This window comes from Thamnophis elegans, chromosome 3 (genome assembly GCF_009769535.1).
Source record: "Thamnophis elegans isolate rThaEle1 chromosome 3, rThaEle1.pri, whole genome shotgun sequence".
In the NCBI taxonomy this organism is placed as follows: Eukaryota; Metazoa; Chordata; class Lepidosauria; order Squamata; family Colubridae; genus Thamnophis; species Thamnophis elegans.
The window spans coordinates 113,106,171-113,132,222 of NC_045543.1; the positions used below are offsets into that span (position 1 = coordinate 113,106,171).

The window sequence follows — 26,052 nt, forward strand, 5'->3', positions numbered from 1 at the left end:
TCCAAATGGAACTTGTTTTAGAGCAAAGAATGAAATAAAAATCAGGAAGGTTCTATTTTTTAAAATATAGTATAGAAATAAAAAAACAAGTACAGCTGACAAAGAACCAGAGAGTGAATGAGAGCTACAGGAAACAGTTACAGCATTCTACATTTATAAGTGGCAGCTCATTGGCAATTGTTGGTAAGTTTGTAGGACACTGAAGAAATCTTCATTTTATGAAATAACAAAATGTGGGAAACTAGAGACATAAGAGATAACTGACTGAATGTGTTTTGCGTTAATGCAACATGAAAAGATTGCATCTTAGTAAACAGGCTCTTAATCTTGATTAAGAAAAATATATTCTAAAATAAGCTACTCTTGAAAAGCAAGTACTATTTATGATTTTGCATAAAAAAAGCAAAAGGGGCAACATAATAAAGAACATCTCTCCCCCCCCTGCTTCAATTCACTAAGTCTTTAAAAAGATTTGTTTCATTATTTTGTAAGTCAAGAATTACTTACAACTTTGTCTATTTCTCCCCTTTTGTAATTTTTCTAATATTGCTTACTCAAAAAAAGACAGTGATGAGTATGTCTATTAAAATTATAAACTGAGACCAAGGAAACCTCATGTAGCGAAGACAGAACCAGCACAAAACTCTTAAGCATAAAAAACTTTCTATACAATATACATTTTTCAGGGCTTTCAATTTAGGACCAAAAGGATTATTGTGTATTCTTTGATATCAGTGTTATTCCGGATACAGCATTCCTTCTAACCAAATAACAAAAATCCTTGTTGAATATAGGCACACCTCTATCCTAAAAATAATTGAAGGCTTCTCCATCTCTGCCCTCCCTTGCGGCTTAATAGCCTGTGGCTTGTACCAAGAGGAAAACCAACAGAATAATAACATCACTCCCTCCCTGCAAAATTGACTATCAACAAGGTGTTTGTTTAATACCCCTGCTTCAACCATATATGGTATAATTGAAATGTGATCAGTTCAGCTGCCTTCTCTCAGTAAAGGGCAGGTATGCAGTTTAACTTTTTACCTTTGCTTAAACAACTCTGGTCTGCTTTTGCAAAATAAATAATGTATAATAATTGTTCTCACCTATTGAGTATTGTAAAGGGGTACTCCCCTAAAGTAGTGTCCCCAGGAAGTGCTGGAAAACAGGAATTAAATAGAAATTCCCCAATTACAGAGAACCTTTCTTTAGTGGATATTGTTATCATAGTGCTTGGAAATCAACTGAACTCCTCACTGCCCGAGAGATCTAAATAGTATGGAATTGCTAACCATTGTCCTAAATACTGTAGTTGCCCCTCATTTAATGTGTCCCTCATTTAGCAACCATTCAGTTACCATATTGGTGAGAATGTAACTTAATCCTTGCTTTTACAACTTTCACAATTCTGTAAAGCAAAGGGAAGATGATGTAAGATTGTACGCATGGTTGCAATTTCTTTAGTGACCACTTTGCTGGTCCCAATTGCAGTAGCTAAATGAGGACTACCTGTATAGCATATGCAGGTTAGGAAATCCCAGAAATTGCAGTTTCAACATAGCAGGAAGTTAACAAGTTGGAAAGGGCTGCTTTGAAGTCTTTTTACAATCCATGTGAACTTTATCGTTCGGTTCCATTGTGGCTTACTCAACCCAATATGCATGTAAATGCAATCTATATATATATCAGAGTATTTAGCTGATTTTAACTAAACACTTGAATTTTATTTGAGATACAAAGAGCATGATCCTGAAAAAATACTTAGAAATCAGCTTCTATATTTTTTGTATTGTATATCACTAACATAAGAGCCTGCAATTTACTGGTGTTTTTATCCACAAAGCAAAATTAAGTATAACAACTTTGTTAGGGATACTTTCAGGATGTTGCACTTTATGGAGAAATTGCAAAAATCGTGCTCAGTATTAATTCAGTATTAATTGCCTTTATTATTCAAAATGACGTATAATATTCTTTTTATACAAATGAAAAGATGAAGAAACTATGAGCAAAAAACATGTACAGGTAGTCCTCAATTTACAAGAGTTCATTTAGTAACAGTTCAAAGTTACAAAAGTACTGGAAAAAGTGACATAACCATTTTTCACTCTTACGGCCATTACAGCATCCCCATGGTTATATGATCATAATTCAGAGTCTTGGCAGCTGACAATTGCAGTGTCCCATAATTATGTGACTCCCTTTTGTGGCCTTATGATAAGAAAAGTCAGTGGGGAAGCCAGATTCACTTAATAACTGAGTTACTAATTTAACAACAGCAGTGATTCATTTAACAACAGTGTGAAGATCATCAAATGGGGCAAAACTTACTTAACAAATGCTTCACTCAGCAACAGAAACTTTGGGCTCAATTATGGTTGTAAGTCAAGGACTACCTGTATTACAAAGGGAAAAAAATGGCAGAACTCTGGTCTTTGGAGGGCGGAGCTGACGTCATGACAATATGATGTGTGATCTTGGAGCTCTAAGGTCGCCGTCGATATCTCTGCTGCTGGACGGTACCTTTGGACGTAAACTGTCCCATAGAGATGCTGATAGAGAAGGGCACATCCTGCTGATCCCAGGGACATCGCAAAGTCCCTGGTAGATCCAGGTGCAGCTCTTTTTTACAGCCACAGAGAAGCAGCCATTGAAGCTGCTGAAAGTTGGGACAGGTCCAGAACGGAAGAAAAGCGGGAGAAAAAATGTGTCAAATTGGTGAAATAAATTTTATTATTAGAGAACATAAAAAATAAAGTTAAAATCAAAGACAGAAGAGGTTAAGCGGTGAGATTAAGCTTGAATTAAACTTAGTGTTTTATCTTTCTTTAATTTTTTTTTATGGATAGAACTTTTACAAATGCTTTTTACTTTTTAAACTGGATCGGTTTTTATTTTCTTCTATTTTTCTTTTCTTTAAATACTTATTAAGACTTTATCTCTTTTTCTTTTTTCAACACTCTTGAATTTTTTTTCTAAGAACTTTTCTCCTTAAGTTTGGAATATAAAGAGGAGAGTAAAAGCAGAGGAAAAGAAGTAACACTGCCACTTGGAGGCTTGGAAACATTGTTTTTCTTGTTTACTTTGAACATTTGATCTATATTTCAAGGTTTCTGAGCTTGTTTATTGAAAATGATAGCGGGAAGAACACAGACTGTTTATACAGGTGCTCCTCTGGGGTACTATCAGTAGCTGGATTGGAGTGAAAAGAAAGCCTTGACTTGAAAGAATACAGTGAACTTGTTTGGAATTTAATAAAAAAGCTTTGGATGATATAGTGGCAGTGTTTACTATCTGGAGGAATGGCGCAACATGAAAAAGAAAAGGAAGTAATATTACAAATGATTATGCAAGGAATTCAAAAAATACGAGTAAGAACAGAGAGCATTGAAGAGAATGGAAAATATTGAACAAAGAACAGAAAATATAGATGAACAAATTGAGAATATTGACCAAATGATGATGAAATTTGAGGATAGAATTCAGAAAATTGAAGAAAAAGATGAATGACGAGACAAGAAAATTGGTGATATTGACAGCAGATTGAACGTGGTTGGAAAATACAGGAATGGAATATTGAAATGGGAGATTGACAGATTGGAACTTTACCTCAGACTCCAAAACATAGAAGAAGAAAAGGGAGAAAATTTTGGCAGAAGTAATGAGAGAAATTTTGGCAGAAGCATCGGAGAAGGGAAGTTGATGGAAGGAACAGATGGAGGGTTTCGAGTCTTTATAAAAAAGCAATGAAAAACAAGTTGCCAAGAGAAGTCCATATAAGATCTACCAAGAAAGCAATTAGAACACAAATACTACAAATGGCAAGACATATAAGATTGCACTACTATTGGAAGGATACAGGATGATGTAATGAAATGCTATAATAAAAACTAAGTTAAATTTAGAATATTAAGCATAAAATGAAGTAATAATAGTTATAGTCAAATAAATGATTAACAATAATAATGCATATATATATATATATATATATATATATATATATATACACACACACACACACACACACACATATATACATACACATACATACATACACACATACACACACACATTTGTTTTTGTAGATTTTCACGGGTGTACGTATGCTGGTCTTGTTGTATTCAGGTCTTTTCCCGTGTAAATATACTAGATTGATAATATGAAATTTTATATAAATTGTAAGTGAGGATTATGGAGAGGATGCTCAAAAGTTTTGTAACCAAAGATAAACAATTTTATATAGAATATAATATAAAGATGTAATATTACTGGATGGTTTTAGGATAATGAAATGAAATGCCAGGAGGAAGTTATTCATAAAATAATGTGCTGAAATGAGTAAATTGTCATTTGAAATTAGAGAACAAGATAAACAATTTTATAAGACATGGGATTTATTTTATCAATGGTTAGATAAAAAACATGGAAATGAAAGATACTAGAGAATGTTATCAATACAAGAATAATAGAATGATACTGAATATAACAAAGATATTATTATTGGATAGATTGAAGATGATATAATGAATTGTTATAAATATATTTAGTATATCTACTGATAGTCAAACAAATGAGGTATAATGATAATGTATACAAACATTCGATTTGATATTATGTGATTTATATAATTGCAAGTGACTATGGAAAGGATGCACAAAAACCTTGTAACCAATCTACACACTGTATGTAATGGACGATGGTTGTATGTTTTGTGTCGTTTGTCTGTCTAAAAATTAAAAAAAAATTTTTTTTAAGAACTCTGGTCTTTGGAGATTTTCAGTCATCCAGGTCATGGTTGTCCCAAAGGTGTCCCTCTTTTCAAGAGGCAACTGGACTTTCTGGGTTTTACTTTGAAGAGTTTTTGTTCTCATTCAAGAAGCTCTGGTCCAATTTCGTTAAACACAATAAGGTGAATATTATGTGTTTTCCATTAATTATAATCATGTAAACTGTGTTCATCCTCTGCATCATCACCTAGTAAATTATGACCGCTAAATTCACACATACAACTATCTTTAACTCTTCGGACAAAGTGAACTACAAAAAGTGATACACGAAACTACAGTGTATCTTGTTAGCAGGCAATGTTTGAAAAGGCCGCAGGCCAGGTTTATGCCTACAACCCACTAACAAGGAATCAGCTTGACTTGGGGAGGGGGGCGGTTTTGAATGTTTGGGTTCTATCTCGCCTTTCCCATTCATCCTAGAAGGATCCTGGGGCCTGCGCCCCTTTCCACCAGACTTGCAACACCCCCTCCTCCCCCCCCCCCGAAAAAAAATCCTGATACTGCGAACGCTGCGCGGCTCTCGGCCTTTCCCTTCCACACTCCCGCCCGCCCTAGCGCGCCTGCTCAATCCCTTCCCCAAGGGAAGGCGGGCGGCCGCGTTCCAAGCGTCTATGTTGTTTCGAACTTTGGTGCCTGCGCCTTGACCGGCCATCTGGCGCCTGCGCGTCTCTGCCTGCCTAAGGATTCGCAGGAGACGGGCGCTCGGCAGGCGGAGGGAGTCACGGTTGTGCCGTGAGCGAAAGGGCGGCGTTCCGAGGCGGTTTCCTCTTTCCGAGAGAGGCCCCCGGTGACGGAAGGAGCCGGGCCGAAGCGGCGAGATGGTCATGGAGTACTTCGTGGAAAGTTTTTGGGTAGGGGCTGATTCGCTCGGGAGGGGGCAGCAGCCTTTTGTTGGCTTGGAGGGCAGGGTCTGTCACTATACAATCAGCAGTGGGAAAAGCGGCGAGAATTGGGGCAGGCAATTGGGTGAGCCGGAGCCGGCGGTGCCCCTTCGCGGCCCCTGCGCCACTTGGGAGCGGGGTTGGGGCCTGCCGTTGGGTCGGTTGCTGCGGTGGCGAAGGCGCCGGTCGGGACCGAGGCTTTTTTTTTTTGTTTGTTTGTTTGCCTAGGAACGTCCCGGGAAACGTTGCGGATACGGGGGGCCGAAGGGCAGCTCCGGGGACTCCTTCCTTCCCAAGCCCCTTTCCTTGCCGGACCCGTGTCCCCGAGGGTCGTAGTTCGGGGGAAGGAGAGCACCTGCTCGGTCACCCTCCCACTTGCCTCTTGGTCAGCTGGAGGTTTGGGCACCGCGGTCAGCGAGGACGGTCTTAAAAAGAGGCGACTCGGCCTGGCGAGATGGGATTGTTTACTTTTCCTTCCTGCGCTCCTGCGAAGGAAAGACGAGAGCTTCGTTCCCTGGAAGTTTGATTCAGAGGAATCTCCTCTCCACTCCAGGATTTCTAAATGCCACTGATATTTTCGTTAAGGCTTTGGGGGACTCCAACCGTAGCGTACGCTTTAGTCCGTGTTGTCCTTCTCGGTTCTTTTCCTTACATTTATCATTGGGGGGAGGGAGGAGTGTTTTTTGAAAGAAGTGGCTTTAGACAAAGCAAGAAAACAAAGGAAACGAATGGCAAGCTGAAGTTATCAGTTGAGAATGTATTGTTATGTACTTTGAGTACTTGAATTGCGCATTAAGAAGGATTAGTGGCATTTCAGAAATAAAGGCAAGTCTGATCCTTAAGTTGATCCTGCAGTTTTAGGAAATTGTATATTTACCAGACTCCATGCTTATTTGTATGTGCATACTGTCCAGGAAGGGAAACTATTAAGGGTATTCATCTTTCTCTCTCCCTGACTTTAAAATTTAGGAGCAAACTCTACAAGTAGTTATTAGTTGGGCAAGCCATAATCTTAAAACTATGAACAGCCTGTTTACATAGACATTAACACTGGTTTAGTGTAAATTACTATCTTAAAAATTATAATTCTGTCTCTGCAGAATTTCAAAAGGACTATGTAAATTTAGTTATCAATTGGATTTGCTTTTCTTGAAAACAATTGTTTAAAACTGGGCTAATGCTGATTAAGGTTGCAAATAGAATGAAACCCATTAAAATAAAAGGAATTTATGAAATGTATATTTAAATAGGCATGTGCATAATTATATTGCAAATGGTGAAAATAAACTGTGTGTGTGTGTGTGTAGTTGAGGTTTCAAGAGCCTTAAGATACCTTCCATCATGGACATTATTTTTACATTCTCCAATATATTACATAATTATGTTTACACCGAAACTACTCCCATTGAAATCAATGAGATACACTCCCTGACAACTGTAACTTGGTTATCTTTCTATTTTTTCAGTACTGATGCAAAAATTAGTATCCATAAAATGACTCTTGCTGCTATGAACAGTACCTATGGGTACTTTCTTAGAGAGAAGGTAACTTTTTCATGGTCATTGCAACATTTGTGGTAATTCTGCAATTACTTATATAGTGAAGTGACTTCCTTTTTCCAGAATCTGTGAAAATTGGGAGGTAAATACTCCACCTATTCATTATCATTTATTATGTTTTTGCTTGATGAATATGGGCACCTCCCCCTTTCCCTTTTTTGGGAACTACTTCTGATTTGGCAAGAATAGCAACTATTTCTGTAGAGCAGTGTTTTTCAACCTTGGCAGCTTGAAGATGTGTGGACTTCAACTCCCAGAATTCCCCAGCCAGCTAGCTGGGAGAATTCTGGGGGATTCTGGGAGTTGAAGTCCACACATCTTCAAGCTGCCAAGATTGAAAAACACTGCTGTAGAGTACTATTTGAAAGCATAGTCAATAATATTTAAAACATATTTTTATGCTTGTTCTTAGTAAACAATATGTATTTTCAGGCATGATCTTAATTTTAATTTTACCTCAGAACCATTACTGATCTTAGCTTATATTGGATGTGCAGTTGACTAGGAATTTTCAGTACTATTATTTGCAAATTCAACAACAACATCAAAATCCCTCATAATTCTGGAAGTAAACAGTGGCCTTTCTGTATTATTGCTAAAAACAACAACCATTTCTAGATTCTCACCATAAGCCAACTGTGACTTGAAAGAGTCATTATTTTTAAGCTTATAATCCTGATGTTCATATTTCAGTCCACAGCAGATTGCAGAGTCGTATGAAACAAGTGTTCATTAATGTTTGTGTGATTTTAGAGGCAAATCTTGATAGCATAAGTGTCTTCTTAATCCTGTTGGCATTCACCATTTTTGTGAATTATTTGCATGAGCATGAAGGAAGTAATTATTTGCCTAAAACACAAAACAAACAGAAAACAGAATAATTAGCAACAAGGAAGAAAGCAAACTTTAAAACTACTGAAAGAAATTCAATGTAATCTGTGATTCATTTCTCTGTGAAGTTAATAAGCTATTGGTAACTTTTTCAAGAATGGTAATAGACTTTCTTATGAGTGAGTATGAGATATTTGTACTCTATTGATTGGAATTAAATATTAACAATTAACTTCCACTACTTCCCTTGTATGGAAGCTGATAAAAAGCCATCTGATTTCCAAAGTGTTTGCCATTTCATCTTTTTGTTTTCCTAAATCTGTATCTATTCTTCTTTTAAGCCTAGACGGCATCATCCTATTCAATTCCAGTAATTTTGGAGATTGTTCTATTGGGTTGTGAATTATCATTCGTTTTTCAAAAAATAGTTAAATAATAAAATGTTGACCATTTTATATTTTTATTGAGAAAAAAATGTAAGTTAGAATCATGTTAGCCAAGTTATAAGGGAATCTGTTTGGTATTTCCTTATGATAGAGGTTCTTACTCTGTTGCAGCTGAAATTCCCTGAGGATTCAGTTTTACTGACCTGTCTTGATGATAGACTCCTGAGTAACTATCAAAGGAGGGAGTTACCCTATATTGATGCTGCATATCATCTTACCTGTATCTGAAACAGTTTTTGTGAACATATTATTTATATTATTTATTTTTATAAAATCTTGAAGTAAAAAAAACATTTGATGCATTGACTGCCTCCCTGCTATATTTTCTGAAATTTGAACAAGCTGTAGGAATAAAATAAGGGAAGTGTGCGACCCTCCTGAGCTCCATTTTCACTGGCAGAGGGTTGCAGGAGGCTGTGGGAGCCGAAAACAGAGCTTGGGAGCCCATTTTCGCTGGCAGAAGTACCATGGGCCAGTCCTTCACTGTTTCCAGGGCGGCCCCACGGACCAAATCCGGTCCCGGGGCCTTCAGTTTGATATCCCTGCTCTATATAGAAAGCATTATATAACTAAATTGTATTTAAAATCAGGTCTTTGCACTTTTGACTATAGTCTAAATTTGTTCTATCTCATTGCATATCAGTAATGATCACTTTAAGTATGGTTATTATCCCTATAATATTAGCTGTGATATGCATGGAAAATGATCCATAATGGATACAAATACTTTTAAACTGTTACATTTCTCTTTCTAGGACAAATCTTTTTGTTATAGTTTATATTAGACATATGAACATTGAATATTATTTGTAATTTTACAATTTTCTAACTTGTTTCCCAAGGCTTTGTAGCAAATTTATTCATGGTAATATATCTACAAAATACCATGTTTTTATCTTGTTAGTACAAAAAGTAAATTGTTCCATTTGTCTGTATAAAAATATTGCTATCAGGTTGCTGTCCTGTTAATATAAATTCAGACACTTTGGGAAAATAAGATAATATGTTCTACCTATTCTGCAGATCTTTGGATATATTTAGTATATGAACAAAACAAGGAGTTCCTGTAATATGTTTCCTGTTTTGTACTGAGAATTTCAGCATGGAAATGCTCTTGTCACTCGCTAATGCTGTTTTCTTGTTATTGCTTACACAGCTACTTTCATTTCCATGCTAGGATCAGATTTAACTAAACTTGTGAAGCAAATAATTGGGTGATAAAAAATCATTAAGTTTGCATTTGTACCTACTATTCTTAATATAATGGCCACAAAGGATTGGAAATAGATATTTTTATTTTAGTTTGTGTTATATATTTGATTCTCAAAGAGTTCGGTTTCAAAGTGTTTCCATTCAAATAGGTTGCTGAAGAGTCTAGCGGAATACTTTATAATTTAAAAAATGGAGGATGGAACTAGAAGGTCAGATTGAAGTTATTGGGGAGAGAGTGACCATATTACACATAATGTAAGCACAAGTAAGCAAACAAGTCTTAAAGTCTTAGACTTTAAAAAATTGACATGGATGGAAATTCTAAAGAGAAAACTAGTCAGGATTCTAAAGAATCTCTGAAAATGAGATTGTATGTTGTGCAATCTAACACAATACCACAGAGGAAGAAAAACAAGAGATCCTAGATGAAATCAGCATGGTTGCATAAAGAACTCTCTGATAAACTGAGAGGTAAAAAGAACAAATATAAAAAATGAAAAGAGGGCCACAGAATCAAAATAGAGTACCAGGAAATAATCGAATCTGCAAGGAGAAAGTCAGGAAAGTTAAGCTCAGAATGGGAAAAAATCAAGGAAATGATCAGTCCACTAATGGGAAGAAGATGGTAAGAAGGTGATGGGCAACAGGGAGAAAGTGGAACTGCTTAATTCATTCTTTGAATCTGTCTTCATGTAAAAGGAAAAAAATAGTCTATACTATCAAAAACAGCACTGTAGGAGACAGAACAGGAATGCAAATGAAAATAGGCAAGAAAATCTTAAGAAAACACCTGGTCACTCTAGACAAGTTCAAATCACCAGGATCAGATGGATTACGTCCCAGGATTCTGAAGAGGCTGGCACAGTGGTGGGTTCCGGATCCCGTTGCAACCGGTACGGTGCAACGGGGCTGGGCATCCACCACATGAATGTGTGCAGCATGCGTGCATGCGTACTTATCACCAGTGATGCTCCGTGACGCTCCAGCTGCTCATCGGAGCGTCATGCAGGTGCTGTACACTTGTGCGTGGAAGCCCCGAAAAACTCAAATATTGGTAAAGAGCGCAAGCAGGCAGGTGGGCCCTCCGGAGCACCGGAACGGAACGGTACCTGGTGCTCTCGGCAGGCACTGGTACACCCATAACGGGGTGTACCAGTTGTTTCCCACCACTGGGCTGGCAGATGTGATTTTGGAACCACTGAACAAAATCCTGAGCTCCTGGAGCATAGAGTAACTACTAGAAGACTGAAAAAGAATATGTGGTTCCAATCTTAAAAAAGGGGGAAATGTGAGTCCAGGAAACTACAGTCCATTCAGCCTAATATAAATACCTGTGAGCACCTAGAAACAAGTAAGGCAATTCTGAAACTAACATGGGTTTGTTAAAAACACATCATGTCAGACAAATCTTCTATATTGCACTGATAAGAGCACACTTGGAATATTGCATCCAGTTCTAGTCATTATGATATAAAAAAGGCACTGGGACCCTAGAAAGTATGCAGAGATGAGCAACAAAGATAAGGGGTCTGGAAGCTGAGGGTTGAGAGAACTACTGAAGGTATGTCTAAAGAAGAGAAGGGACTAAAAACGACCAATACTTGAGGACCTATCATAGAGAAGAGGGTTGTCCTATTTTACAAAGAGCCTGAGGGTGGAGGATCATTAGAGAGAGATCCAACCTAGAACGCAAGCGCAAGGTCTAATTTCCTGACAGAACAATCAGTGGAACAACTTCCAAATTCAGCACTACGCTTGTATAAGCACAATAAACTTTCTATATTCCTCTTTTTCCCCTACTGATCTTTGATGAGTTGTAAGCCTTGAATCAAGTACTTCCTGCCCTGTTTCTTCTTAACTTTATAGCCCACCTTTCTCAACCTTATTATCCTGGATGAATCCTTGAAATAATTTTCTGGTCTTAGTGATCTCCTGCATAAATATATCTATAGCAAACATGGCATGACAAGTTTTAAAAAGTTATTTTTATAGTGATTTTTTTTGCTGGAAAGAATGCACTTCAGTAGCTGAGACATAGCAATTGAGATAGAATAAGCTTAAGCTGGGATGGACTTGCTCATTTTGGACTCCTGAAGCAAAGGGAAGATCTTAATAAGGGGACACTGGTAGAACAAATAAAAGGCAGGTAAATATCTAGGATTCAGCTCTGGTGAAGCATGTGTGAAAGTACTTATGCCTATAATTTCAGCATTTTCACATTTAGTGGGTCTTCAGTAGACCTAACAGCTTCATTGCTTGTCATTACTTTTTGCATAAGGACCATACATTTAATCTATTGCCATTATCTCAACAGTGATCCTGCATCTATCTCCATAGCCTTAGTAGTCAAAATAAAATAATAAATAATTAACTGTTTCATGGTAAAATAAATTAATACATTTTATCTTTCATGGCATATCACAATTTTAATTTTCTTCAGTTTGATTCACTAGAACAGTGATGGTGAACCTTTGTTGGCTCGCATGCCAAAAGCAGGGGGTCGTGCGCAGGCGTGCCACACCCATAATGCAATGCGTGACCCCAGCGCACATGCGTGCATGAGCAGCGCTCACACACCCCCATTTTTTGCATAGTTTTTTTGCCCTCCCCAGGCTCCAGAACCTTTATAGGAGCCTGGGGAGGGAGAAAACAGCCTCCACCCAGGGGGCCCTCCGGAGGTTTCAGGAGCTTCCCTGAAGTCTCCGGAGCGCAAAAAACCCGACCCTATGGGCAAACCGGAAGTTCAGGAACGGTCTTCCAGTTTGCTTGTATGGTTGTTTTTTGCCCTCCAGAGGCTAGGAGGGCTAAAACCAGCCCTACGAGCAAACTGGAAGTCTGTTCCCGAACTTCTAGTTTGCCTGTAGGGCGGGTTTTTTGCACTCCAGAGGCTTCAGGGAAGGGAAGAAGCCTGGGGAGGATGAAAAATGGCCTCAAAAAAAGGCTGAAGTCAGCTGATAGGGCAAAGCCTCGCGTGCCCTGACAAATGGCTCCGTGTGCCACCTGTGGCACGCATGCCATAGGCTCGCCATCCCAGCACTAGAGACTTCTCTATCTATGAAAAGACTTCAGTGTTCTGAACATTGAGCAAACCAAACAGTCTTCATATAGCATTCGTTATCTTTTAAGTTTGACTATATATTGTGTGAATAAGTAATCGGTTAAATAATTTGATGGGTGTATATATGAAGTGGGAAAATAACTAGGTGCTGGTTGTATCTTTATTAAAAAGTGGAGCCTGTAAGTTTAATCTTATTTAATGCATATTAATAAAGCTTTGTTTATTTTTATTTTTTTAAATGCATATTTAAAATATAAGTTTCCTAAATTATTATTCTCTCACTATATCTGTATAAAGAATCATGTATGGGTAGTCCTTGTATAGCAACCACAATTGAGACTGGCAACTCACTCATTAGGTAAAGCAGTTGCTAAGTGAATCTACACCTAATGATCCTATTTCAGTTGTCCTTCGGCTTACAGATCTTACACAAGAAAAGTGACTTCAAATCCAAACATATTCTTTTTAAAGAATGCACAAGATTGCATATAATTTGCCTTAAGTTTGCATCTGTTTGGTTATAACTTGAAATACTATATTCTCCTATAACAGTGTTTTTTCCAGGCTGTAGAACTGTAGGGTTTGACGAGAACCTGATGGGGTTCCGTGAGATCAAGGGCAATCCCACCCAAATCACTTATGTACAGACAATTTTCTGCCATTGGAACTTTGCCTTTTTATATTGAATGAATACAATTACCTAGAAACAATAATCAAGTCTCAGGGCACCACTTCATTCTGGTTTTACAGCCAGTTTTGTTTTTATTTAATGATTTTAATTATTTGTTTTGTGCCTTATCTGAACTGTGATGTTTTTATTTTAATCTAGGGTGAAAGGAATAATGGCTTTGATGTCCTTTATCATAATATGAAACATGGCCATACATCTACAAAGGAATTAGCAGATTTTATAAGAGAAAGGTAAGTGAACTTTTTAGCTCATTTTTCTGATTTAGAATAATCTTGATTTATGCAAAAATTGAAAGAGTGTATTCCTTAAAGCAGCTATGCTTAATTTGGATTCTTTCCAGACCAGCTTCTAAATATTCTCTAACAACAATGCTGGCAGAAAATCTGGTTGTTGAAATATACACATCAGGTTCCAGGAATAGTTTTGTGTTTCTTTCTTTAAATACTTCTCATTGTGTTTCATATTGTGTTAACACAATTATATAATGCACTATTATTTAATTAATAACTGTATTGTTTAATGTTGTATTATTTTAAACCTTTCTAGAAATTAATTTATGGTCCTGTTTCCGTGACATAGTTCACCTTTCATTTACTAATCTAGTAAATTGTGAGTCACTTTGCAATCATATTGAGGTGAAATTTTCAGTCATTTTTATTACAAATATATTTCTTTATATATACATAGATAGATATTTTTAGGTGGGTTCACTTTTTACTCTCACTGAGGTTTGTATATTTTAATTTTGATGGTGATTTTTATTTTTAGAAATTATTTTAAATTATTTATGATTATTTGTATACATTTGTTGATTATTTGATGTACACCATCAGAGTAGTTTTTTATGAGATGGGTAGCATATAAATGTGACTTGTAAAAAAATAAAATAAATATTACTCTATGAATCACATGAGGTCCACAGCAAGCAGGAAGAACCTCATGAGTCTCTGCATAGGAAGTATTGGCGAGACTTCATAATATCACACCAATGGCTAGACAAGCAGGAATGGGTGGAAAATGAGATATAGAATCCCTATAGATAGCCACCCTTCTGCAGAATTACACTATTTTCCCAATATTTCACCTATTAGGGCCAGCATCCAGAAATAGAGTATGGGATAATATGCTTACCTGCTGTGTGCCTTACAAGAAAAATAAAGCATTTAATATAAGCATAAAATTGCACCAAATGGCCACCCCAAAACGTAAGAGTTCCAACAATAAACATAAGAAAGTCTGGAGGTGTTGGAAGAAAATGTAAAAAAGGAATACATGCTCAGTAAATAGGATATCAGACACAAGACTGTCAGGCATGCATCTTTTCAAATGCTTCTACTCAGCTGGGAGTAGAAGTATTTGAGCTGTTTGAGCTATGCAATGATTTAAGTTTAAGATACCACTGTAATACATGATGACATCTCTGACCTGCATCATGGTTTTCATCTTGCTTGCATCTGTTCAATTTTGACATGAGAGGCGGTCTTAACTGTTTCCAAGGCTTTCCCCCATTTCTCTCTCTGCTGTGAATAGGAGGGAATCCTTCCTGTTCTTGACCTGAGTGGGTACCCCAATCTTATGTGGTCTGCATAGATTAAAACAAGATGTGGTTCCTATTTCACATATGATTGGTTATCATGAGGGAGTTATTACACGGTTCTGTTGTGTTCTGGAATAAAAATGCTAATGCTGGCAAGAGGATTGTTCCTTGGAGTCAGGCTATGTGTAACTAACTTTCTTCTGGTTGGCTAGGTAAAGTATTTGCCTTGTGGAGAGTGGGTTTTTTTTCTGGCGTGTCGTAGAACTAGGGTGAAGAACCCCTTTTACCATTTGATGAATGGGGTTTTTTGGGCTGATGATCTCAGATGAGATTGGTAGCTATTGGCATAGTTTTCTTTTTTTTAATGTTTTTTATTTTTTAATTCACATTAATATTATTAATGCAAGAGTTGCTCCCACCCCAATCTTCACGGAATCTATTAACACATGGGATCTGTTGGCGGTGGCAGCGGTGGCAATCCACGTTGCCTGGAACAGGCCAAAAAAAGGACGCACGGAGGTTAAAAATATGACACGCGGAGGCAGCGATAGGCGGCGGCAATGATCCCCACAGCCTGGAACAGCTGATTGGTGGTATTCCAAGAGGCCAGTCCAACCGCCAATCAGCTGCTCGCACTAAATCAGGCTGTGCTGAAGCTGACCAGGTTGTTTGCTGTTTGCTGCAAGGAGGCAAATTGCTGGAAGCAGAGGTCGAAGGGTGGAAGTTGGTGGTTGGGCGGGGCTTCGGCAACATTTACTCTATATAAGACACACAGACATTTCTACCCACTTTTGGGGGGAGGAAAGTGTGTCTTATAGACCGAAAAAATACAGTAGTTCTTGACTTACATAATGGAGTCCAGAATTTGCATTTTATGTCATGGTGGTTGTAAGTTGAGGCACCCAGATGACCAACGTGATTTTATTAATTTTTTCTGTATCAGTTGTTAAGCAAACCCATTGTCTCAAATGGGCTTTTTTTGCTAGAAGCCAGAATAAAATGTTGGTTTCCAGAAAAAGAATGTAATTAGCAATTATGTGAATTGCCGGATGCTCCAAATGGCCACAAATGTGAACTGGTTGCCAAGTGCCCGAAATGTGATTGTGTGACCATACATTAGAATTTAGAATCTGGGTCATAAGTGCCTTTTGAAGAATCTGTTGTAACTTTCAACAGTCATTAAGCAACCAATTGTAAATCAAGGACTACTTGTATAATTTAGTTCACAGTTATTGTTTGCTAAATGTTGAAATACTAATGCCAAATAAGAAATTTGAGGTTATACAAGAGAATAGTTCTCAACAGAAACTGATTTCCATCTCTTCAAAACAAGCAGAGCCACTTGACTGTCCACTGATTGCTACTTTTTGTAATCTCTGTGCTCTTTTCTGCTAAATTATAAACACTGAACAGGTTTTGTCAACAGGTTTTGTTAAAATATAATTTAGGTCTCTGCCATGAGATATTTCATAATTACTATTGTAAGACTCACTGAATGCCTGATTACGCTTAATGAGACATTCAGTCTTCTACCATAGACTTTCTGATATAAAAACAGTGGACATATCACAGTAGAATATGTTGGCAGTCTCCAAACTATTGCAGTTAGTAAGACAGGAGCTAACAAATAGGGTAGAGAGCAGTGATGGCTAACCTTTTTTGGATTGCGTGCCAAAAGCGGGGGGAGGGCAGGGAGGGTCGTGCACGGGCGTACCCACATCCATAATGCTATGTGTACAACCCCCCTCCTTTTGGCATGCTTCCTTTTTCGCCCTCCAAAGGCTCCAGAGGCTTTCTAGGAGCCTGGGGAGGGCGAAAACAGCCTCCCCCGCCCCCTGGAGGCTTCAGGAGCAAAAAACGGCCCTATGGGTAAACTGGAGGTTCAGGAACAGTGACTTTCGGTTTGCTCATCATTGATGTTTTTCGCTCTCCGGAGCCTTCAGGGAAGCCTCCTGAACGTCTGGAGGACAAAAAATGACCCTACAAGCAAACTGGAAGTGACTTCTCGTAGGGTCATTTTTCGCCCTCTGCAGCCTTCAGGGAAGCCGCCTGAAGGCTCCAGAAGGTGAAAAAAAGGCCTAGGAGCAAACTGGAAGTGACTTCCGGTTTGACCATAGGGCTGTTTTTCACCCTCCAGAGCCTTCAGGGAAACATCCTGAAGGCAAAAAACGGCCCTACGAGCAAACTGGAAGTCCGTTCCTGAACTTCTGGTTTGCCCATAGGGCTGATTTTTTGTGTGAAAAACTGCCTTAAAAGAAGGCCAAAGTCAGGTGGTGCGTGCTGGAGCTGACAGGGCAACGCCTCGCATGCCCTGTTTAACAAATGGCTGCGCATGCCACCTGTGGCACGTGGGCCATAGGTTCGCCATTAAGGGGGTAGAGGGAAGATATTTTCCCTGTAAAATATCTTTCTGAAACAATGCTGTCTGTCTTCAGTTGTGATATTGTCAGCACCTTTATTTCTTTTATTACATGAATGGATTTTCATATAATACTGTATCTTTAAATATTTGAGAGAACTAGTTTGGTATAATTGTTAAGGCATCAGGCTAGAAACGGAGAACGTGAATTTTAGTCGGCTTTAGGTACAAAGCTAGCTGGGTGGTCTTGGTTTAGTCACCTTCTCTCAGTGACAAACCTCTTCTGAAATCTTGCTAGGAAAACTAGTAGGGACAACCCAATAGTCTCCAGGAGTCAAAACTGATTTGAAAGCAATTGATGAGAACTGAAATGAGTTAATTAAAATATACCTGTATAATAAATATACTGATGTGGCCAACATATCTGCTTCCATAGTTGCAAAGAATTTTGAAAGTCCAAACAAAAGGCAAGTATAGACTAGTAATCCTTAATTAAATTCCAGTGTACAAGAAATTAGTATAAGTACTAAGAACTATTTCCATCACACTATGTCCTCAATAATGTTTCATAAATGGATTTTTTCAATATTTGCAAAAGTGGAGTGATAGACTTTTATATTAATTATTGTAGATAGTACTGAAGAACTCCTCTTCCTCAAATAACATTGTGTAAGTAAAATTAGAAGTTTCTAATGCAGAAATCTGCACAACTGGATAGTACACAAATAACTTTATCAGCTCCAACTGTTTTCCTTTTAGAGTTGTATTTGGAATAGCACCTGTAACTTGAGCAAGCCATATTTAATGGAGATTTTACTTTTGAAACCCTTCCTCTTGAATAGACCATTGCAGTGCTTCTATAGACTTTCTCTGTTTTGTATATGTTATCGACAATGTATGAAAAGTTGGCATTGTATAGATCCGTGATGGCGAACCTAGGGCACATGTGCCGGAGGTGGCACACAGAGCCATCTCTATGGGCACGTGTGCCATTGCTAGCTACTCTTCTGGTTTCGGGCACGTGCAAGAGTCCCGGAAACCCGAAGATCAGCTGGCCCTTGTGCATGTGCATGGCATTCTGGTTTCCAGTGCTCCGGCACACGCGAAGACCAGCTGGCCCGTACGCGCATGTGCACCGCCCAGCTGGTCTTTGGGTTTTTGGGGCACATGCGTGCACACACATGCATTCCAGTTTGGGCACTCAGTGCCATAAAGGTTCACCATCACTGGTATAGATACATGGTGTTTTAGGCAAAGTATGAAATTGTTTTAATGTGCTACATATTTTCCCTAGGTATTGTGTGCCTAGGCATTATGCAGAATGACAAGAAGTACCGTACTTTTTGGAGTATAAGACGCACTTTTTTTCTTCAAAAAAGAGGCTGAGAATCTGGATGCGTCTTATACACTGAATACAGCATTTTTACCTCCCGAAGCCATGCCCCTTCACCAAAGTGGCCGTGCATAGCCTTATGGAGGCTTTTAGAGAGCTCCTGGGGGCGGGGGAGGGCAGAAATGAGCAAAAGAATGGATCATTTTTGTCCACCCAGCCCCCAGCAGCACTCTATAAGCCTCCATAAGGCTATGCATGTAATTTCTTTGACAAAAAATAGGCCCATTTTTGCCCCCCAACCCCCCCAGAAACACTCTGCAAACCTGCCCCCCCCCAGGCTATTCATGCCTTTTGGGGGGGGAATGGCCCATTTTTGGGAGGTTTGCAGAGTGCAAAAACTTTTTTTTTCCTTTTGGAAAGCTCTTTAACTGATTGAGGAGATTTACACTGATCAAGTGCTGTGCCAGCAGAAACACCTACCTATCTACTGTATTTCTCTTTATCTCTATTTTTCTCTCTCTATCCCCCTACCTACCTACCCCACTCTCTCCCTTCCTACCTACTGTATTTCTCTCTCTATTTTTCTCTCTCTTTCTATCCCTTTATCTACCTACCAACCTACCTACTCTCTCTCCCTTCCTGTCTACTGTATTTCTCTCTCTCTCTCTCTCTCTCTCTCTCTCTCTCTGTGTGTGTGTGTGTGTGTGTGTGTGTGTGTGTGTGTGTATATATATATATATATATATATATATATATATATATATATATATATATATATCTGTCCCTCTTCCTACCAACACACACTCTCTATTTCTCTCTCTCTCTCTTTATCTACCTACCTAACTACTCTCTCTCTCACCCTACCTACCTACTGTATTTCTATCTCTTTCTCTCTCTCTCTATCCCTCTATTTACCTACCTACTTTTTTTTAATTTGCCTCTTCAAAATCTTGATGCGTCTTATACTCCAGTGCATTTTATACGCAAAAAAATATGGTGTTTAGATAAAGTATGAAAAGAGAATCATGAAAAAGGTTAAGGTTAGAGGTATGGTTATGGTTAACCATGATCCTAATTCTTTATTGAAAAGATCTACCCGTATATGAAAATAAAAGAAGAAATGCAAAATAAAGTCCAGGACTTTCTTACTGGAAAAAAAAATAAGAGAAAGATGAGCTTGACCTACTTGTTGCAACAAGGAAGGCTAGAATGGCATTTTATCAGGAGTATTTTCTACTTTGCCAGTTTGCCTTTTGGCATTACGTAGAATGCCTAGGAACTAGTGAAACATTAAGCGTTTCATTCTTTAACGTCCCATTTTTAACATTCTGTAAATTTGCAATAGTGGTGAATATCTGTAGCTCTGGTTTAGGATGAGGGTGAAGATTCATTCTCCAAGCCTGTGGCTTGGTTTCTGAATGTTTCGTTACCAGACTAAATAAAATCTTCAGCAGAGTTTAAGGGATGTCAGTGTCAGACTCTCACCAATGACTCACACCTGACCCATCATAAGACCCTCACTTGACACACCCACTTCTGACCTATCACAAGACCTACTGACCACACAAAACCCTTATAAACAGAGGAACACCGACATTCCCTAAGCTCCACTGAAGATGTTACCTAGCTGGTAACAAAATGTTCGGAAACCAACCCACAAGCTCATTCTGTAGATTTCCTAGGCATTCTATAAAATGCCTATTTCAGACATTGATAGTAACATATATGACCTCTGAAGGGTATAATTTCCCTTAAATGTTTGGACAGAATTTTCTACATCACAGTCTGAGTAATGAATGCTGCACTTGGCCCATTTTTTGTTTTACATTGATTTGTAAAACAAAAGGTAAATTAAATCAGGAAACCAAGGTCTCTAACACAATGTACTTTTCAAATACTTAAATGCCTTTTAATATTCCTCTGTCCACTGAACTATTCAGATTAATTATTAAATTTGTAAGCGTGTGATTCCTACATTGCAGCACAGTGCCTTGAAGCATTGTACAAACCACAGGGGCAGCTATAAGATATTTTAAATTTTTATGGCCTTAAGGCAGGGTTTGGCAATGTCATATTTTTGTGAAGCTGGGTTTTCAGTGATTGCTGTGATAAAAATCAGTGTTGAACAGGAAATGAGGGTGGTGATGTTCAGTGCAATTCCAGGTTTGAGAATGAGAAACAACAAGTATATCAATTACTAAGTAATTGCAGTTATTTAAGAATGAAATTTTCAATGTATATGTGCTATTTTTTGAAACAGTTGTTAGATTATAAATACTTATACTTTTGACCTGTTTAACAAACAAAAAACCGGTTACTATTTCATTTGGCCTAAGGGAACCATGAAAGAATTACTGTAATACTAAGAGCGTGGTGAACTGAGAAAGTTTGGGAACCCTATATAAGGATTTGCACCCTAAGGTAGACAGTTATCTATAATAACTCCAAATTAAAGTTAAGAAGGTTTTCACTTCTTCATTTCAGGAAATCTAGCCAGATGAATTGCCTCTGTTTTAGAGTAATGAATCTGGTCTAACCAGGGTATCCATTCTAAATCCCAGGTATTTTGTTTCTTGGAAACCAAGGACACACCTAAAGGGTTAAGAATTAGATAAGCTTTGTGGAGACTTCCCACCACATGCTTTACATGTTCCAGATGCTTCTCTTAGCTGCAAGTACAAATAATCAAATCATCTACATACTTTCCATGCTGCTATCTTAGACTAGGCAATATCTGATAGATGAGCCTCAGATCCGTTTCAGAAGACTGATGGAGTAAAAAAAAATCTATGTGAAAAAAGTCTTATAGGGTAGAAAAGGCAGTCCGAATGTTTTTTTCAAGAGGAGTCTTCTAGTATTACTTCATGAAGTTTAAGATGAATGGGTAGGAGGATAAATGGATGAACTGCACACAGGGGTGGGTGGGGAAGAGAGATGGTACCAGTCAATCAAATCCTCTGTTTTTGGACAATGATTAACTATTAAACTAGCAGTGTTGTTTATTTCTTTGCCTTGTGAGGTTTGGAGCCAGTGCAGTGGGTGTTTTGTTTACTGTTTGCTATTGGAAAATTCTCTTATTCAAATTTCAACATTTTCATAGTTTAAATTTCATTATGTGTAAAAGCCCCTCTAGAGTAAAGAATTAGACAGTGAACATATTATTTAAAAAAAATATGGGAATGAAGGAGATGAAAGCTGGAATCAATATTGGAGGTTGAAAGCATAAGAATTTGAGATATGCAGATTATAATATCTTATTAGCCTAAAAGAAAGAAGGCTTCACTTATTGCTAAAGTAAAACCTAAGTTTAAAATATCCAGGTAAATGTTCAGTATGAAGAGGAAATGTCAATCTTAGATTCCATTCAGAAAGATAAGAATTCTTTAAATAATAATCTTCCATATGGTTGTGAAAGCTGAACAGTGAGAAAGAAGAGACATATCTTCTAATTGTGAATTAGGAGATGGTTATTAAACATTAGAGATTGCAGAAGAATGACTCAGTCAACCTAGACCAAATAGGGTGATTCTTCCCTTTAGCAAGCAGAAAAAAAACATACGTAGGCAGTGATGAGAGCAAAATATGATGGCCTGGCAATGTTGAAACTAGCAGTAGGAGAGGAAGACAAAATAATTTTCTAGGAAAGCACTAAAGGAAGCAACCGACTCAATGGCATTTAATGCTAACTAATTTTTATCTGCTAAAAATCGAATCAGTTGTTGAGATCAAAGTCACGTACAGGAAATAGTAACTGCAAATATTTGCTAAAGTGGGATGATTTTTAAAGAGTAGGCAATGTTTTGGAGGACATAGTGAATTTAAACAAGTGGTTGTTTAATTACCATTCAAAGTTACCACAATCTTGGAAAGGTGGTTTGTGGCCCGTAAAACACTTCCAGCCATTGTAGAACGTTGTGCCAGTCCCACAGTCATCAGGCACCTTCAAGTATTTGGCAACCAGCTCACATTTACAGCCAACTACCCCACAATCATATGGTTGCCATTTGCAAACTTTCTAGCATCGTCCCCCAAGGTCAGTGAGGAAGTTGGATAGGAAATGTTGCAAGTAGAAGAGATAGAGGGAAGCTGAAATCCTTTTGTGAGCTGAAGAAAAAGAGCTGAAATTCTGAAAATTTGTAGACTGCCAAAGGATTTCCCCTCCATGTGCCAAGGGGAGCTGAAATCCTTCAGCGGATTTCAAGAACATTTGTACTTTATATCAGTTTTTATTACTTACTGCTTAAACACCTTATTAATAAGCTTTTGTGGAATTAAAATTAAGTGGTATAATTTTCAACATATAAATGAAGAAGTAGTCCTCACCTTATGACCACTTGTTTAGTGACCATTCAAAATTATGATGGCCCTTTTATAGACAATTAAGGGTAATGTAATCCAAGATATGGAAAAATACAGAGGGAACATGAAATACACCTACAATGGGAAACTATTGAGATTTAAAGACAGAATCACAAATTGGGGGCATGTAAGGATGTATAATTATATAAAGATAATGATGAGAATAGCTGAGAATTGTAACCAGGTCTACATCTTGGCCAAAATTAGGCTGGGGGAGGTGGGGTTTAAAAGCACAATGACTATATATGTATACTTTTGTTCTATTTTTTTTAAAAAAGGAGGCAAATACATGTTAAAGTTAAATATGTATATTGAAAAGGAATTATAAATGCCATCAACATAACGTGGAGCTCGCTCAGAAGCTGAAATACACTAAGTAAATGAGATGAAGAGTGGGAAGTAGAGGAGAGAGGTAAGGGAAGAAGAGAGGGATAGGAGAGAGGGCAAGGGTGGGAAGAGGAAGAGAGAAATGAGGAGTGGAAAAGGAAGAGATGACAGAGGGAAGAAAGGAGGAGGGGAGGGGGAGAAGCAGGAGATCTGTGCACTGCTGAGCCTAGCTGGTCGAGGCTTTCTGGCCCTCTCAGTTGCAGTGTTCCCACAGTCATAAAGGCAGGCATGCTGCTAAGTGCCCAAATTTCAGTCATATGAGCACAAGCATGCTGCAATGGTTGGAACTTCAGCACCAGCAAGTCCCTGCGTTCAGGGCCATCATAATTTTTTTATAAAGTTTTTTTATTTTTTCATTTTCATAACATATAATCACATGTATACTATTACATAGCCAACATCATAATGTATTTTTAAATTCTTACATCAATTCACCTTACCATCAACTCCCAAAGACAATTATTGGCTCTTCTATTCTCCATACACCATATTTGTACCTTATCCATCACTTTCTTCTCCCTCTCTTCTCCCCCTCTCAAGAAGCCTACCCTTCCCCCCCCCCCATAAGATAGAAATCTTGGATTGCACTTAGAAAATTAGTGTATTGACAAAATGTCCATCTGTCAATCACAAAAAGCCATTTGGATTTGCAATTGACAGGTGAAAATTGATTTCCTTGGTTATCCGACTATGGCGTACTAGGTTCTTAGGAAGAACCCAGCGAGTATGAAGGCAAACACTAGCTAAAGAACTGGCAATTGTGGAGATGAAAAGAAAGAATGAGAAAATCACAAAATATAAAGATCTGCAAATAGAAAGACAACTGTAGCAAAGAAAGCAAATACAGTACCAATAGTAATAGGTTCCTTGGGCTCAATCCCAAAATATCTGAAGCACCATTTGAATACTGTTGGCATTGACAAAAATCGCCATCAATCAATGTAAGAGACAGCTTTACTTGGAATAGCTTACATTCTGCGATAATACCTTTAATATTAGTAAACATCTGCATATCCCAGCTCTTTGGGAGGAATTTGCTACGTGGATAAAAACGCCAAATCCAGTCTAAATAATCTGGCTGACTATGTGACCAACCATAATAATGCAAGCTAATCAAATTTTATGAGGAAAAACTCTGATGACATAATAATAGAGTTTAGAGGGAAAAAAACAGATTGGTGTTTTGTTTGCAAGCAAATGATTTTTTTTTTACATTCAAATTTTAGGACAAAGCTTTTTTTCTTTACACATTTAAAGAAAGAACTGAGGGTTTTTTCCATGCCCATGACACTATTCTAGCATGTTAGTACTTTAAAAGTTTACAGTTGTGGAGGTGTTGATCTCAATTTTTTTTTCCTACATTCAATTGTGTATGATTCTCAGAAACTGTCGGGACAAGATCCTGCAGTTTTCTTGGTAAGTTTTTTGCAGAAGTGATTTGTCATTGCCTCCTATCTAGAACTGAGAGGAAAAAGTGAGTGGCCTAAGGTTACCCAGCTGTCTCAGGCGGAAATAGAACTCACGGTCTTCCAGTTTTTAGCTTTTATGCCTTAACCACTACACAAAACTATCTCTAACTGAGATCAATTAAGACTTGGACTAATACAATTAGTGATTACTGTTTTAATTAATTATTCAAAGAACATAGATTTTGCACTTTGCTTGTTGAGCAAACAAAACAAGGTTGTTCTTTTTTTTCAATAGAGCTACAATAGAGGAAGCCTATTCAAGGTCAATGACAAAGCTCGCCAAATCAGCAAGCAACTATTCACAGATTGGGTAAGTTGATGGAGTCTAATAGCAATGCAGTTTTATTCAGATTCTGTTTTAATATCAGAAATAATTGAAAAGCCGATTGAAAGCATTGGGGTGGCTTTTCTGCTTTTCTCAACGTAATCCCATTAATATTTGTAATTTCAGTATTATATTATAATGATTGTCTGAAACCCTGGAAGAAACAGAATCTACAATTCTTGGGATTCTTGCTAGGAATACAATGCTAAGTTCCACAAAGAAAAAAAATTCTGACTCTATTCTTGAGGTTGAACTAAACCTCATGAACTTAACTGGTTCTTGCTTTCTTCAACTCTCCTTGAAAGCCTTTCAATATCAGTTCTACCATATCCATAACAGATGTTGAATTTAACTCATGTAACTATTGCAGGCTCTGTTCTATAAATGTAAAGACATTTGAAAATTATGTGAACGATACTTTTTTTTCAGTGTAATAAGATCAGAGTATTCATTTATATTGAATGACAATTATACTTGACTCTTGAGAGCTTGATCCAGCTCTAACCTTATCCACATTTAGGTGGCTAATTATAAGCACAATATTTGCTTCTAGAATAATTAAATATAAATCTTTTTAAAAATACATGCTACACTGTCATGTTGCATAATATATTACCTTACTTTCATATGATTTTGGTACTGAACTGTTGTCATTTTCACTTCTTAGGACATTTGCACCAGTCTGGGATGTTTTCAAATCATCAACTGAAAAACTAGCATGCTGTCATCTAGAACTTGTTCGAAAGCTGCAAGAATTAATAAAAGAAGTGCAGAAATATGGAGATGAACAAATAAAAGCTCACAAAAAGGTTTTTATATA

General features: G+C 37.7%; 1 protein-coding gene across 3 annotated transcripts in view; it reads left to right on the forward strand.

Moving 5' to 3' along the window:
• The first annotated feature begins 5,367 nt into the window (after positions 1-5,367).
• FCHO2 (FCH and mu domain containing endocytic adaptor 2) overlaps positions 5,368-26,052 on the forward strand; it is a 67,982-nt gene continuing 47,297 nt past the window's right edge. For 2 of the 3 annotated variants that reach the window (XM_032213938.1, XM_032213940.1), the window contains exons 1-5: positions 5,368-5,635; positions 5,894-7,210; positions 13,602-13,693; positions 25,143-25,217; positions 25,900-26,041. In XM_032213938.1, coding sequence (XP_032069829.1) covers positions 7,007-7,210; positions 13,602-13,693; positions 25,143-25,217; positions 25,900-26,041 — 513 coding nt within the window. In that variant the 5' untranslated portion in view covers positions 5,368-5,635; positions 5,894-7,006. The remainder of the gene's footprint in view (positions 5,636-5,893; positions 7,211-13,601; positions 13,694-25,142; positions 25,218-25,899; positions 26,042-26,052) is intronic. The other variant, XM_032213941.1, reaches the window with a different exon arrangement.